This window comes from Canis lupus, chromosome 33 (assembly GCF_011100685.1).
Source record: "Canis lupus familiaris isolate Mischka breed German Shepherd chromosome 33, alternate assembly UU_Cfam_GSD_1.0, whole genome shotgun sequence".
In the NCBI taxonomy this organism is placed as follows: domain Eukaryota; kingdom Metazoa; phylum Chordata; class Mammalia; order Carnivora; family Canidae; genus Canis; species Canis lupus.
The window spans coordinates 24,710,129-24,724,712 of record NC_049254.1 but is presented as its reverse complement, the minus strand read 5'-3'; the positions used below and the strand labels follow the sequence as shown (position 1 = coordinate 24,724,712).

At 42.2% G+C, this 14,584-nt stretch overlaps 1 protein-coding gene and 1 long non-coding RNA gene across 10 annotated transcripts in view; one reads left to right on the top strand and one right to left on the bottom strand.

The window, feature by feature from the left end:
- LOC102151423 overlaps window positions 1-7,614 on the bottom strand; it is a 29,390-nt gene extending 21,776 nt beyond the window's left edge. For 3 of the 8 annotated variants that reach the window (XR_005383378.1, XR_005383375.1, XR_005383381.1), the window contains exon 1: window positions 2,974-3,494. This is a non-coding gene — a long non-coding RNA (uncharacterized LOC102151423). Of the gene's footprint in view, window positions 1-787; window positions 1,077-2,973; window positions 3,495-6,224; window positions 6,528-7,401 lie in introns of those variants that run through there. The other 5 variants (XR_005383377.1, XR_005383376.1, XR_005383380.1 and 2 more) reach the window with 4 other exon arrangements.
- The window catches only part of HGD (homogentisate 1,2-dioxygenase), a 41,727-nt gene extending 28,373 nt beyond the window's left edge, over window positions 1-13,354 (top strand). For both annotated transcript variants that reach the window (XM_038582962.1, XM_038582961.1), the window contains exons 10-14: window positions 1,429-1,553; window positions 4,130-4,234; window positions 6,659-6,785; window positions 10,226-10,407; window positions 13,043-13,354. In XM_038582962.1, coding sequence (XP_038438890.1) covers window positions 1,429-1,553; window positions 4,130-4,234; window positions 6,659-6,785; window positions 10,226-10,407; window positions 13,043-13,192 — 689 coding nt within the window. In that variant the 3' untranslated portion in view covers window positions 13,193-13,354. The remainder of the gene's footprint in view (window positions 1-1,428; window positions 1,554-4,129; window positions 4,235-6,658; window positions 6,786-10,225; window positions 10,408-13,042) is intronic.
- Window positions 13,355-14,584: the final 1,230 nt, after the last annotated feature.

Genomic DNA, 14,584 nt, shown 5'->3' with positions numbered 1-14,584 from the left:
GAATAGGAGGGAGGTTATTTTCTTAAGTCAATAAGTTGTATGTAGACAACAACATAGCGCAAGCCGTTAAACAAGGGCTATATTCCTATGGAAAGGGATATAGACCAAAAGATGTATCATCTACATACCTAACATTCCCACTCGGCACATTCCACAAAATCTACACATTAATTCAGAGCCATGAAGGAGCTGGAAATCTCCTCCATGAGGCAGCCTCCATGAGGTAAGATTAAAACTTTCAAAAGTGAATCAAGGTCCCCCCACCCCCGATTCTTCTGGCAAACTGGAGGCAGGAGATGCAGGAAAGAAGTGAAGGTGGTAGGAGGAGTTGTTCTCAAAACATCTCTTAGAGTGAAAAGAGTGGCTGCGAAAATTGGCCCTTGGTTTCATCTTTGACATGTTTGCTAAAGGTGGTGGCCACACCTCCCAGTTCTTCCTTTCCTTGTCAACAGCTTTTTAGAGTAAAGCAGGACAGGCCAGCATGTGCCTTCTGGTCACTCCCCTGGGGAGATCCAAATAGTCAGAGGAAGGTGGGAGGCAGCAGAGAGGCAGCTGGAGCCATGGTGGGCCGTCTGTCATTCTGCTCACCACCCGCTCTTCCCACTTCAGTCTGGCTTCCTGCTGCTCTACAGTCAGCATAGACTGCAGGTTCCATGGAACATGTACCCTCAAAAATATATATAATTTACTAACCAGTTGGGGGCTTATATTTTTTAACCCCAGGAGATGGAAATGATAAAACACTCCCCAGGTCTCTCTCAGAGTTAAATTATGTTTTTGCACTTACACTTTTTATTTTTGGTCTTTTGATTTATTTTCTTTCTCTGGAGGCAACACTCACTCCTAAGCAAAGGTAAGCAAGCAAGTCCTGAATGCTTTTTCTCCTGAGTGGCAGACAGATATGTCAGGCTGGAGAGCAGTTTTGCAGACTTGTATTGATTCTGAGTTCTGAGAAGCAGAGGCATGCCGAGGCAACAGTATGTAACCCTTCTTTTCTGAGATCAAGGACTGGAGATGAGTTCTAGAATCATCATGGTTTTCTTGGAGGAAAGTTCTAGTATTCTATCAGAACTTCCCTTTAAAAAAAAAAAAAAAAAAAAGAACTTCTCTTTACCTCTTTTCTAGTTTCATCCTCTCCCCTCAGCTGCCGTGATGCAATAATGCATGTAACACGGTTGATAAACCATATTTACTCTACAACTTTAGGAGGTGATGCTGGTGATCATGATGATGATTTTCATGATTCTTTTTCCTGATCAAATTCCTTGGCTCCTCCTAGAAGGGTACCAGCTTGGGATTCCAATGAGCCTTTGAACAATGAAAACAAATTGTGGAACGGCTCTTGACGTGGAAGAGAGCCCTTTCTCTTTGTGCAACTGCAGGCATCTTTCCTATTGTCTAAAAAACTTTTGGGTCTCTGTGTTCTAGGAGCCAATGGCTTGGCCAATCCTCGTGATTTTTTGATACCCGTTGCCTGGTATGAAGATCGCCAAGTACCAGGTGGCTACACTGTGATTAATAAATACCAGGGGAAGCTATTTGCTGCCAAACAGGTAAAGTAAGAGAGGTCAGCAGACAGAAAGGGAATAGTTATTAAGCACCTACTGTTTGCTAAGGCCAGTGTTAAATATTTTACATATATTATATCCTCTCGTCTTTACCATACTACTAAGATATTACAAATAAGGTACTATTTGCCTCATTTGTAGGCATGAAAAGGTAGTGACATATAATTTACCAAATGTCATAGTAAATGGCAGAACTAGTATTAGAACCTATATCTGTTTGACTCCAAAGGTTGTGCTCTTTCTCCTCACCAAGCAATAAAAATCCTGGAAAAATGTAGGTCTCTAAAATGGTATGTAAAATATAATATACAGGCAGGGTAATATGTTATGAAAAGGAAAATGAGTAAATAAGCAGATCATCCAAGATTTATATTACCAGAGGCCACCACATTTCAAATACAAGCTATGACTAATATAAAACAAGTAGAACTCAGTTAATTAACTTGACTTAGTTTATACCAGTAGCCTTGTAAACTCAGGAGATAGATAAAAGAATGGATAATAATAACATAATATGTAATTGTTGATATATTAGCATATATTATATTATTAATGTACTGAATATATATTTGCAGAATGTAATTATATAAGCAAAATAATCCGAAGATTTCTTCTTTTTACCATTATTTATTACCACTATTTTGGGCCCTTTGACCTATAGCTTCTATTTCCAAGGCATATTATTTTCCTTGTACAGCATTTACAAGGTATGCTAATCAGCAGAGGCCAACTAGTTTGGCACTTAAAATTAACCCCTGAGAGTTAATTGCCAGCCTCATTGACACATTGTCACCTTCATATCGTCTGGGTCAGGATTTCTCAAAATGTGGTTTAGAGGCCATTTGCATCAGAAATTCTAAGGGAAGTTATTTAAAATGTGGATCCTTCGATACTATTCCAGCTTGACAAAAACGATAGCTTCTGGGCATGAGGTGTTGAAAACCTACACTCATCAGAGGCATGCTCCCCATATTATTTTTGAATTTAATTGATAGAGAACCACCATTCCAGAGGTGGCCAGCAGTTCCATGGGTTTCTGCTTCCTAAGTGGACTCTGCTGATTGTTTTCTTTTTTTTTTTTTTAATATTTTTTTCTTTATTTATTTATGATAGTCACACACAGAGAGAGAGAGAGGCAGAGACACAGGCGGAGGGAGATGCAGGCTCCATGCACCGGGAGCCCGACGTGGGATTCGATCCCTGGTCTCCAGGATCACGCCCTGGGCCAAAGGCAGGCGCTAAACCGCTGCGCCACCCAGGGATCCCTGCTGATTGTTTTCTATCTGAGTGCCCACACTGATCCATTATCCCTTCTCTGCCATGACCTGTACCCTAAGAGCTTGACCTGCATGGGCTCCCCAGCCAGCTGGTTTTTGGTTGGGTTCAACCAGTGCGAGGTACTCACAGGAAATTGGAAGGCAGGAGGAAAGACAAAAAAGTTGGGAGTTTTTCTTCTCCTTTTCTTCCCTATGTGTGACTGCAACCCTCCATGATCTCAGCTCTTGTTGGATAGCCCCAGTGGCATGCTGGAGCCAGTTCATACTGGCACGCAAGAACTGATATACACATTCTTCCCAGCTTTGTGTTCAGCAACATTATAATAGTAGCTCAAAACTGATCGTGGTAAGAATATTTATACCCCAGAAATTAGCAAATGCTATAAAAACAGTGCATTTTTCTTTTGAGAGCTAGTTGCTAGTTGTTAAATAATTTACCAACACACCACCAGGCAGCCCCTTCATGGTTCTAGCTCTTGCTGGAATCCTGTAACAACTTGTTCTTCCCATATCCCACAGGCCCTGGAACAGCCAGGTCTTCCCACTGTTACTAGGCTCAGAAACCTCAGTGTATCTAGCCAGTTCACTGAACCCTAATCTCTCCTCTGTAAGTAGGCTCTTCAGTAAAATTTTTAGAATATTCTGAGTTAGATTCTGTTTCCAGAACAGAAGCATAGTTGCCGTGGGGACCACCTTTGTGTAACAGAGCACTGATCCTCTCCTATTCCAGAGCAGGCCCAAGAAGGATCACATTGGGATTGCTCTGAAAACTTAAGTTCTTGAGGCTGGAACTCTTAGATACCATCTCACCTTCCTGAACTCACCAACCCAGACAGTGTACCAGAAGCTCCTCTAGGCAGCAATTACCTGGAGAGCAGTCCCAGCAAGTGCACCAGGAAACCCAGACGGTGGCCCAGATTGTCGGAGAATTGCTGACATCCACAGTTTCTCACAACTGTGTTAAAAATTGTTGAAAAGGCACTACTTGGAGAATGTGCTATGCTTCTGCTGCACATGGAATCAGAGGCAGCTGCAGCTTATGAACTGGAAAAATAGGGTTAGTGGCTTAGCAGGGAGGGGATGGTTTGAAGGCATGTGAAGCAACCACAAAATGATTCGGGGTTATACTTCTCCCAAAGGATGGTGTTATTAAATTCTGAGCAAAATCAAATCAAAAAGCGAGACCGTGATGCCAAGTACAAACTGTGGAAGCACAGCTACAAAAGCATTAAACGCTAAAATTACCCTTTCCTGTTTTTTGTTTTGTTTTGTTTTTTTGATCAGAATGTCTCCCCATTCAATGTCGTGGCGTGGCATGGGAACTACACCCCCTACAAGTACAACTTGGAGAACTTCATGGTCATTAACTCGGTGGCCTTTGACCATGCAGTAAGTCTGGACCATGGAGGGGCCCTGAGAATAGGGCAGCCAGTGGGTGGGAGGCATCCATATTAGGTTCCCGATACTCACAGATTTAGCATTTCCAGTGTCACCCTTGGAAGCCCAAGATATAGTCATTGTGTTGACAGGAATTTGAATCATCTGCAGCAAAGCTTTGATGAAAGACGAAATAATAACAAGCTAGAAATAATAACAGCCTGACAGGCAACACTCACCCTTGAACACAGCTTAGTTCTTATAGAGTATCACAGCAACTCCTATAGATGGCTAAAAACTTAGTATCTTCTTGGCCAATGTATCCCCAAAAGAAACTAACTGCTAATGTTAGTGATAAAGTGATAAGAAAGAAACAGCTCTGGATTTGGAAAGTTCTTTCTTGTCCTGCTCACAAATGCTGAGTCTGCTGGGTCCGGCTGCCTACTCAGGTACCTCCACTCCTGGCTGTTTTTAGCAATGATGGAGCAGATAGTCCTCTTCTGAAGTTCCTCAGAATGTTCAGTGCTTGAATTTAAAACAAAGGATGTTCTAAAATGTGAACTCAGTCATATTTTTCACTCAATTAGAGGGCCACAAATAGGTCCCTAAGCCCCCAAGGCCCCACATTCGTGATAAAGTGCTAGCTCTGAGACCCTGCAGGAAAGTTCATTTTGCAGCCTAGTTCATGATAGATTAACTTAACCCAAAAGCTGGAGGGATAATTAGAGCAGGAGCCAGAGAACCAAAGACAGAAAGATTACTCTGAGCCAGTTCAGCTTATCTCTAGGGGAACAAAACTACCTTTTGAAGAGAGACAACTTGTAACAAAACCAAAAGGGAATAGAAAATGAGGCATCAAGCCCAAAACAGCATGAAAAGGGATCCAGAGACACTGATAGAGCTTTATTTGAGACTCACTACGTTTTCTTTAACAGTTTCAGATCATTTCTCAAGACAGATGAAGAAGTATAAAGTCTCACGGTGATAGGGGTGGGTTCGGGGCTTGCCTTTGCACAGGTTCAGTCTCTGTTGTGCTGCTACAGTTATTCTTCCAAAATCCAGCTCCGACCATTCTACTGCTGCATGAGAAAACCTTGCAGCCTCCCCATGGTTTAGGATTGTCTGAGCTCTGAAGCATGGTGTTGGATGCTCTCCACCATCTGGCCCTAGACTCATTTTTCCAGTACCAGCTCTTACCCTCTCTCCCTTCTGTAAATGAATTCTGGGCTTTAGCCTTCTTGCCTTTTAGCAAAATTTCTGTGCTTTTTGATGCCTTTTCTATTTTCTGTGCTTAAAATGCCTTTTCCTTTCTTTCCTTCTTTCCTTCCTCTTGCCCTCCTTTTTCTTTCTTTCTCCTTTCATTTTTCAAGACCTTCCTCAAATACCAACTCTTCTTTGAAGCCTTCCCTGATCTTCTCAGGTAGGCAGGCATTCTGTACTCCCTTGGATTTTTATTTATAAGGCTAGATTGACCTTGCCACCTTAGTGTGATTAGTTGTTTACTTACCTGTTTTATGACTCCTCCAGCCCCCAGACCCCTGCCACCAACAATGCTAAAGGGGCAAGAAATAGATCTCAACCATCTTTGAATCCCAGACCCCAGCATGTGAAAGCAAACATAATTGATTTCAATTAAGTTGAATCTCAATCTTTCCATTGAAAAATCCAAAATTCTTTTGAAATCGTAATATTGTCCCCCAGCCTATGCCTTCTACATTACCACTCCCCAAACTAATGATGTAATTGGTATAATTTAGACCTGAGAGTCAAACAAGGGAAAGAAAGTAATGAGGGTACCACCTGGAATCTCCGTGATGCCCCCAAAGAGAACTATATCCTACAACTATACCAAAAGTTGGGTACTATTTTATTTCTATTTCCACCTCACTCCAAGCATCCTTTCTGTGGAGAACTCCCTGTGGCACATACCAGCTCTGGTCACCCTGACCTGAGATTGGGAGGCAGGCACGACTGATTCTCAGACCCACAGGGTAATACTCACATGAAATGGGGGCTCAGCAGGGTGAAAAAGCAGCTCCAAATCCTCTCAGCTGGTGTTAATTCACTTTTCTTCAAGCACAGCAAGAAGGCAAAGTCAGATGAGTGATTTCTGCACCTCAACGACAAGCCCAGACTTAGCCTGGCCTGTGTGGCTTGATCAGAAATTACAGTGTTGGGGCATGTGGGTGGCACAGCCTTGGCCTCTTGACCTCAGTTCAGATCTTGATCTCAGGATTGTGTTTTCAAACCCCAGGTTGGGCCCCAGGTTGGGCACAATGCGGGCTCTAGGCTGTAGGTGTGGAGCCTACATTAAAAAAAAAAAATTAAAAAAATTAGAGCCAACTCAGAAAGCCTTTCCCATGTGGGTGACATGTGTACCATTGTCCAGTCACCACCCTTTTACTGTGGGCTCAGTGTCTCTTTGTGCTTTCACAGGACCCATCCATCTTCACAGTGTTGACCGCCAAATCTGTCCGTCCTGGAGTAGCTGTTGCTGATTTTGTCATCTTCCCGCCTCGATGGGGGGTTGCTGACAAGACTTTCAGGCCTCCTTATTACCACAGTAAGTCTCTATTTCACCATCTAATAAACATTTCTTTAATCACTAAATGCATCACCAAGAATGAATAAGATATTTCATAGCCACACTTAATGAAGTTGGCATTTTTAATTGTACACTAGTCAGCTGTAAATCCAACCTAAAGGTCAATGTACAATTCCACTTCCTGGAGATTGCATTTTTGTACACAGAGCTCTGGAAAGACTCTGAGGTGCATTTCATTTGGAACAGTCTTAAAAACAATTCCCTTTCCTTAGTCAACCTCAGGCCTTCTGACTTATATATATACTAGCTCCCAGGTCCCCCAGATCCCCAAGATATAGCAGTGCACTGAATAGGCAATTTAGGCATTTATAGAAGGTATGGAAGTATGGAAGAAAGGCACTTAATGGTCAAATTCCAGCACCACCTTTTTCAGGTGACACCATTATGGTGGAGAAAAGGATACAATCAATTACCACTACAAAGACACCAGATACTTCATTAATACAGTCAAAGCAAACTACTATCTTTTCTGAAGAGTGTCAGGCTCCTCACAGGCCCTGACTGTTCTCCTGGAAGTTAGTCCCCTAGAGGATCTGCTGTCCAGGAGAGAGAATTACTTTAGTTTAGCCTGTACCTTACATGCTAGTCCTTGATAATTCACTATTTCACAGAGTTATTGTGTTGAGGTTACTTTATATAGCGGTTTTCAAATTTTCATATGTGTCAGTGTCACTGGAGGGCTTGTTAAAACACAGATTCTTGGGCCCCACCCTCAGAATTTCTGCTTCAGTAGGTCCAGGGTGGGGCGTGAGAATTTGCCTTTGTAACAAGTCCCTATATGCTGCTGATGCTGCTGTTTCAGGAACCACACTTTGAGAACATCGAGAATATAAAAATCACTTAGAATGCCTACTAAAAAAAATTCATCCCAGCACCCACTCTCAGAGAGTATAATTAGTTGGTTCTGAGATAGAACCTCAGAATCTGCATTTTGAGTTAACAAGTCAGAGGATTCCGACATAGAAGGTCTATAGGCCACATGTTGAGAAGCACTGGCCTGTGGCTCATCGCCCACCCAAGGAGAAGGCCAATAGAGCCGTCTAAGTTAGACACGTTTGCTATTATGTTACAGCTTTCAAGCTACTTTGGTTTGTAGTTCAGTCATCTGAAACAAATGACCTTGTGAAATGCCTCTTATAATTTTTTAAAAGACTCTCAAGTACATTTGACCCAGGATAGATAAATATCTGAAAGGTATGGTTGCCTGTGTTAGTTGGAAAAGCCACAGAACCCCAAGTTAGAGATTATTTTTTCCAGAGATATTAAAACTATTGCTTTAGCAATAATCAAAATCTTTGCTACTTTGATGTGACTTTATAGGAAAAGTGGAGAATTATTTCTGTAGAAATATTGCCTCCAGTCATCTTAATGTATTTGAGTCAACTGGATTCAACATTAATCAGAGAGGCAAGGTCTACCCTCCCTCTGTCCTTTGAAATATAGAAAACGATATAGAAATGTCATCACCAAAGTCATTGCTACCTAAATTCATATTCAGATCAAAGCTGAATTCTGTACTGCTCTCTTCTTAAAATTAAACCATGAAGGTGACCCTGAGGACACCTAGATTGAGGAGTGTGACAGCATATTTCAGTCATGAGCAGAACTGCTTTTAAAATATAGGCACATTATGCTTATAGTTACTTCTTTTCCTCTATGTCTGCTTCATGGAGAAATGAGTAGAGCTATGATCTGGGTCTTACCTTTTCTATAGGGGCCTGCAGCAGCATTTTGTTTCCTAGGCAGGATGAACATGGTTGCCTAGGCAATGACAGAAATATTTTGGCACTCAGTTATACTTCACATGTAAGGAAGAGGGCTGGGGCATTTATCATGCCAAATGTCCAGCTTTGCAAGGGTTGCCAATGCCATAGCTCTCTGCTTTGTTCATAGTCTGCACTCTCAGCCCTCTCACAGGAAAGACTATTAGAGTAACTTTGGATGGGCTGTGACTTACTCCTTTCTATCATAGCACTTAGCACAGTGTCCAATTACGTATGTGAATGGATGGATGGATAGACAGATAAATGGGGTAGGGAATGGACAAGTGTGGGTAGATGGGTGAATGAATGAAAAGGAATTTAAATTTTCTCAGGTATTGTATTTAATTCTTGCTCTAAGTGTGCTGTTGTTCTAATAAAGAGCTTTATTTCTTTTTCTTTAAAGAGCTTTATTTCAATAGAAACATATGATTGAAAGAGTGGGAATGTGGTGATTTTTGTAAAATTTTGTTGACTCCAGAAAGCACAACTAAGACCAATGTGCTTAACTTAGATTAAAGCAAGTTCCCATTTAATATGAGAGAAATTACTAACACCCAGAGCTTTTAATAATATACTAGGTTGCTTTGTTGAGTAGAGAGCTTCCATTCACAGGAAGCATGCAGGCAGACCCCAGGAAGTAATCAGTCAGGAATGATATAGAATATTCTTCTGTATTGAGTAGAAATAGTGATCCTTTCCAATTTTAAAATTTTAGAATTCTATAAAGAGAATATCAATGGAAATAGAAAAAAAAAAAAGAATGAACCTAAGAGGCATTTTGGAGAATAGAAAATAAGATGAAATGTTCAGATACAGAAGATAATGTTTGTTAGACTATATAGCATTTATGGACAATTTTTACAGCTGCTAAGATACTTTCACAGAGATTATCATTTGGTAATAGATTCCAAGTCCAGGGTTCTTTCCATTATATGAATCTTCCATCAACACATTCCCACACATACACACTTCATCTCAGTTTTCTGAATTGGAAACCAGAAATATGGTGATACCATGTACTACTGTGAGGCTATTTGGAGGAGGATCAGATCAGATCTAGAAAAGAAGATGAGGGAATTCCCAGGTGGCTCAGCATTTTAGCACCTGCCTTCAGCCCAGGGCATGATCCTGGAGTCCTGGGATCAAGTCCCATGTCAGGCTCCCTGCATGGAGCCTGCTTCTCCCTCTGCCTCTCTCTCTGTCTCTGTCTTTCATGAGTAAATAAATAAAATCTTTAAAAAAAAGGAAAAGAAAAGAAGATGATTTTAATATAGGGCTTATCAGCCTATCAGCCCATCCACTCTTTATTATAACTTTCATTTTAATTATTATTAAAATTCTTCTCTGGGCTATGGTTTTCTTTAGATCCAACATCATTTCTTTCAGGCAGTGGAGCTTAAGACCTCTGATAATCCGCACGTCCATCAAGTAGAGTTTTGCCCACCAGGAGTTCCACACTAATGAATGTTTTGCAGGTTCCCCTCCCTCCCATCTATCTTTATTCTTTAGTAATCCTAAAAAAATTATAAAATTCTCCTATCTTCTTGGCATTCCATAGACATAATGCTTGAGAGGTCTTGGTACTTTACCAGTCTTGATTGGATACTAAAAATAATACTATTTCAACCTTCCCAGGGAACTGCATGAGTGAATTCATGGGACTTATCAAAGGTCATTATGAGGCAAAGCAGGGTGAGTTCCTGCCAGGAGGAGGCAGCCTGCACAGCTCAATGACCCCCCACGGGCCTGATGCTGACTGCTTTGAGAAGGCCAGCAAAGCCAAGTTGGCACCCGAGAGGATTGCTGATGGCACCATGGTAAGCAAATTGAATGCCAGGCTCTGGCAGCCTCTGGGTTCTCCAAATTTCTTGAGAGTACTGGCTAGTTGTTTTTTTTGTTTGTTTGTTTGTTTGTTTGTTTGTTTCATTTTTCCAAAGTCACAGAGAAGTCAAGAGAGGAGAGTGTGTGTCTGTGTGTTTATTTATTCCCATGTGTGTATGCACACACCCCTGTGTGTATACTAGATTCCTGATGTGGAAGGGTGAAAAGAGCTTTGGACTTGAGTCAGATCTGAGATCAAATCCTAGCTCTTAGTTCTTGCATGACCTTGAACAAGTCACTTTAACTTCTCTGTGCTTCATTTTCCCCATTTGTAGAATGGGTGTGGTGCCCACCTCAGCAGGTGGCTATATTTAACCTTATAGACTGTCTAGCACTGTTCAGATATAAGGGAATATTGTGAATATTACCTGTATGCAGCCCAGAGTATATACGCTGTGTCCCAGAATCATCTCTGCTTTTTGAGGTGACCCTCTAGGGCTACACTACAGTACCCAGGGATGCAGGATGTCACCTTCAGTGGAGTTCTCAAGCCAAGGAGAATCAGGAAGCCTTTCTTCACTATAGTCAGGGCTTGTGAGCAGCAGTTCTCAACGGCTTTCTCATTTTCTTTTGCTCTCCTTTGGCATGGGACGAAATTGATGGGATTGAAAACCTGTTTTGTATTCTTCCTGTATCAGGCTATAAACATTGAAGCTGAACAAAATTGCAGTTGGCTGCGGTACTTGATTTTTATTTTATTTTTGAATTCTTGGAGGTGGAGTTTATGGACCACAAGGAGTAATTTTATGCTAAATCACATGCAAATTTGCTTTACCTTTTCAAACAAATGCCTTCAGTGTAATCTGACTTTAATAAAATCAATAGCACAGGCCTGCCTGACTCCATACCTAGTTTGCAAACAGAGAGCATTATCTGTCTCTCTATCCAATGCAGTTTGATTTCAGTCCCAATTCCAGGACCAGAGTTGATGGAGCTGATCTGCAAGGGAAAAGGTGCAGAGTCCCACCTACTTGACCTTGGCTCTTTCCCTATCCAAGAGCCTTTGCAGAATTTCTGTGCAACCCTACTTCTCTGTGAGATGTGGTTTGACAATTTCCATTAAGCTATTGCCTCCAAAGTCTCTTTGGGGTACATAGGCTACCCTAGAACTGCCACTTAGTAACCTTTGGTGCCCAACTTGGCTCTGGATAGTTAGTGTTATCAGGGAGCAGTGTTCTGCATCAGAGAAGCAATGACAGGGCTGTTTTTATGAGGAGCAAGACCTTGGGAATTGCCTAAGGCTTGGGGAACTAGCCAGAAAGAGCTATCCTTATAAGGGATTAAGGGCAGGACAGAAGCTGGGTAGGGAGTTCAGGATACCTGGCAGGGTTAGGGTCCGGCACTTTGCCTAGACCTAACTTTAGGTCTCCATCCTCATTTCCCATTATATAATTGGGACCCAGGCCCATCTATACACCTTATCCTTATTCCGGTTTGGAATAAATAAACTTTGTTCAATACTGCCTCCACAGCTCAACTGGAATGGGGTTTTGTCGCTCTAGTCAGACAACAAGGCTCTTAAGCAGTCCTCAGAAATACAAGAACAGCCATAATAATAACCCTTATCTCCAAATAGTGTTCATAACATGCATAGCACCTCCGTGTGATCTCATCTGGTCCTCACGTTAAGCTTGTCATGGGAAGGCAGGCAGGGGCAATCATCTCCCTTGTTTATAAGTATAGGGAGGCTCATGTACATTAGACACCAGTACTAACACGGGTACTCTGGGATGTGACACAAGAGAACTTTAACTTCCTTTTGTGCATTTATATTTTCTAAATTTCCAGTAATGTGAACACATAAGAATTGTAGGGTTTTATTCCGTTTTTGTTTTTATTTTATATTTAAAAGCTTCAGTGGATAGGAAAATCAGCAATTGGTGAAGCCAGAATGTCTAAGCTGCACAGAGCATTTGCATATTCTTTCTGTTGAGGACAAAAACCTGAACACAGCAGGGCATCCACCATTCAGAATCTTCTAGAATAGGGTTCTTGAAAGTGCTACAGTCCTGCCTGCCTCCTCCTTCTCTTCTCCTCCTCCTCTTCACGCTCCCTTTTCCTTCTTCCTCTTTTCCCAGCCCATCTCTTGGTTGGAGTCCTGAAAAAGAGAACTCAAATCCCATTCTGCCACTTCTTACTACCATCACCTGACAAGCCATTTCCCGGCTTTGAGCCATAGTTTCCTCCTCTGCAAAATGGGGAGCAGGGCCTCCCCACAAGGACATAGCCTCAGTATGATGGTTTCTAAGAAGATGAACAGTCCTCGAACTCTCCCTTTCTGCCCTTGGATCTAGCAAATTTAGCTCCATAATGCCGTAAGGACAATGTGAGGCTTATGGGCCCAATTCTGTTTTATAGAATGAAACGTGGAGCTCAGAGAAGTTAAAGTCTCACTCACATAAGTGGCCGAGCCAGAGTCGGAACCCAAGGCCTGTGGTCCTCCCCATGTCAGCACCCGCAATTTATTATTCAGATTCTGCCTACCTACATCTTTTTCTTTGACGTGTAATCAAATATGTTTTATTATCCATCTCACTTCTTCTTTCTTGTCCCCCTCCTCATTTCCTACAGGCATTTATGTTTGAATCTTCTCTAAGTATGGCCGTCACCAAGTGGGGGCTCAAGTCCTCTAGTTGTTTGGATGAGAACTACTATAAGTGCTGGGAACCTCTCAAGAGCCACTTCACCCCTGATTCCAGGAAACCAGCAGGACCTAACTGAGACTGGAGCATTTGCTGCCAAAATTGAAAATGGATCTGTGTGGTTTTGTTTAGAATTTCATGCCCTCTGGTAGTATGGGGTGGGGGGGGGTGGTTAAAATGAGAACTCATTTTTTCACAGTCAAGTAATTCAGACATTTGTCGAAATGTATTTGGAAAGTTCTGTGTCAGCTTAATTACTCAATAAATACTTGGCTGATGCTCTGTGTAAGTAGTTAGTGGTCATAATCAGGTCTTGATGATACCTGTCATGGCCACATTAGGGGCCCATGAGATCATCTCAAAATTAAGAGCCCTTCACATGAGTTCAACCTGAATGCCTTTATCCCAGGAGTGCAAATCCAGAGTGTCTACCACAGGCCACAAGACCAAGTCACAAGGAAGGACCATGAACTGAGGCTGAAGCCAAGGTCATGGTCCCAGGCATAGAGAAGCACAAGGGTTCAGCAGAGCTCCAAACATCCAGTGTCATCCTAAAACACATGGGCAGCCAGGCCAGCAGGCTATCTAATCATGATAGTCATGTAGCAGCTAATATAAATGATTATGGACAAAAAGCCCAGCCACGAAGAAGGAGCTTCATTCACTGAGGGGACCAAATGCCCTGATTTTCCTGCTGAAAGCCCCATGTCTCAGGAAACTTTCAAGTCTGGTCAAACCAGAGTGGTTAGCTCCTTTAGCTCCCCTACTATGCACTCATTTATCAGTCCATTTGGCAACCATTCATTGAGTCCTTGCTACGTGCTGTCTACAGAGTGAGATGCTGGGGGTGAATGACTGAGAAGGAAGGAGTCATCTCTCCCCTCCCTTAGCGAGCTCCCAGTCAGGGGAGATCAGGGCCAAAGAAGATCAAGGTCCCAGTGCAGCACAGAGCCACAGAAAATTGAGGCAGTGCAGTGCACTAACACTGTTCCTAACAGCCCCCGCCTGTGGCCAGCACCCCTGCTAGAGCACTAGGCTGTCCAAGACTTTGAGGGTGAGCTGATTAGGTTCTCTGAGGGAGAGAAGACTATCAAATCAGAATCAAAAGAATGGCAAGTGTGTTTTTCACTACTCTAGTTCGGTAGTTTTAGTACATTCCTCCCACTTTGTTACCCTTATAGCAATTTTGATATGCTGCTCTCAAGTTTTGATTTAAAAACATGTAGTGAGAGTCAGCCATGTATTAGGGCCTAGGAATAGGGTTGCCAAATGAAACACAAGATGCCCAGGTAAATTTGAATTTCAGATAAAACCTGAATTAAGTTTTAGTACAAGTATGGACATAGAAGCCTGTATTTTTATTTGCTAAATCTGGCAACCCCATGTGGGATCTGGTGCAGGAGATAGATATGATCGTTGCCCTTATGGAGGGTACATCCTGAAGAGGGAGATTGATGAAATAAGCAAACAA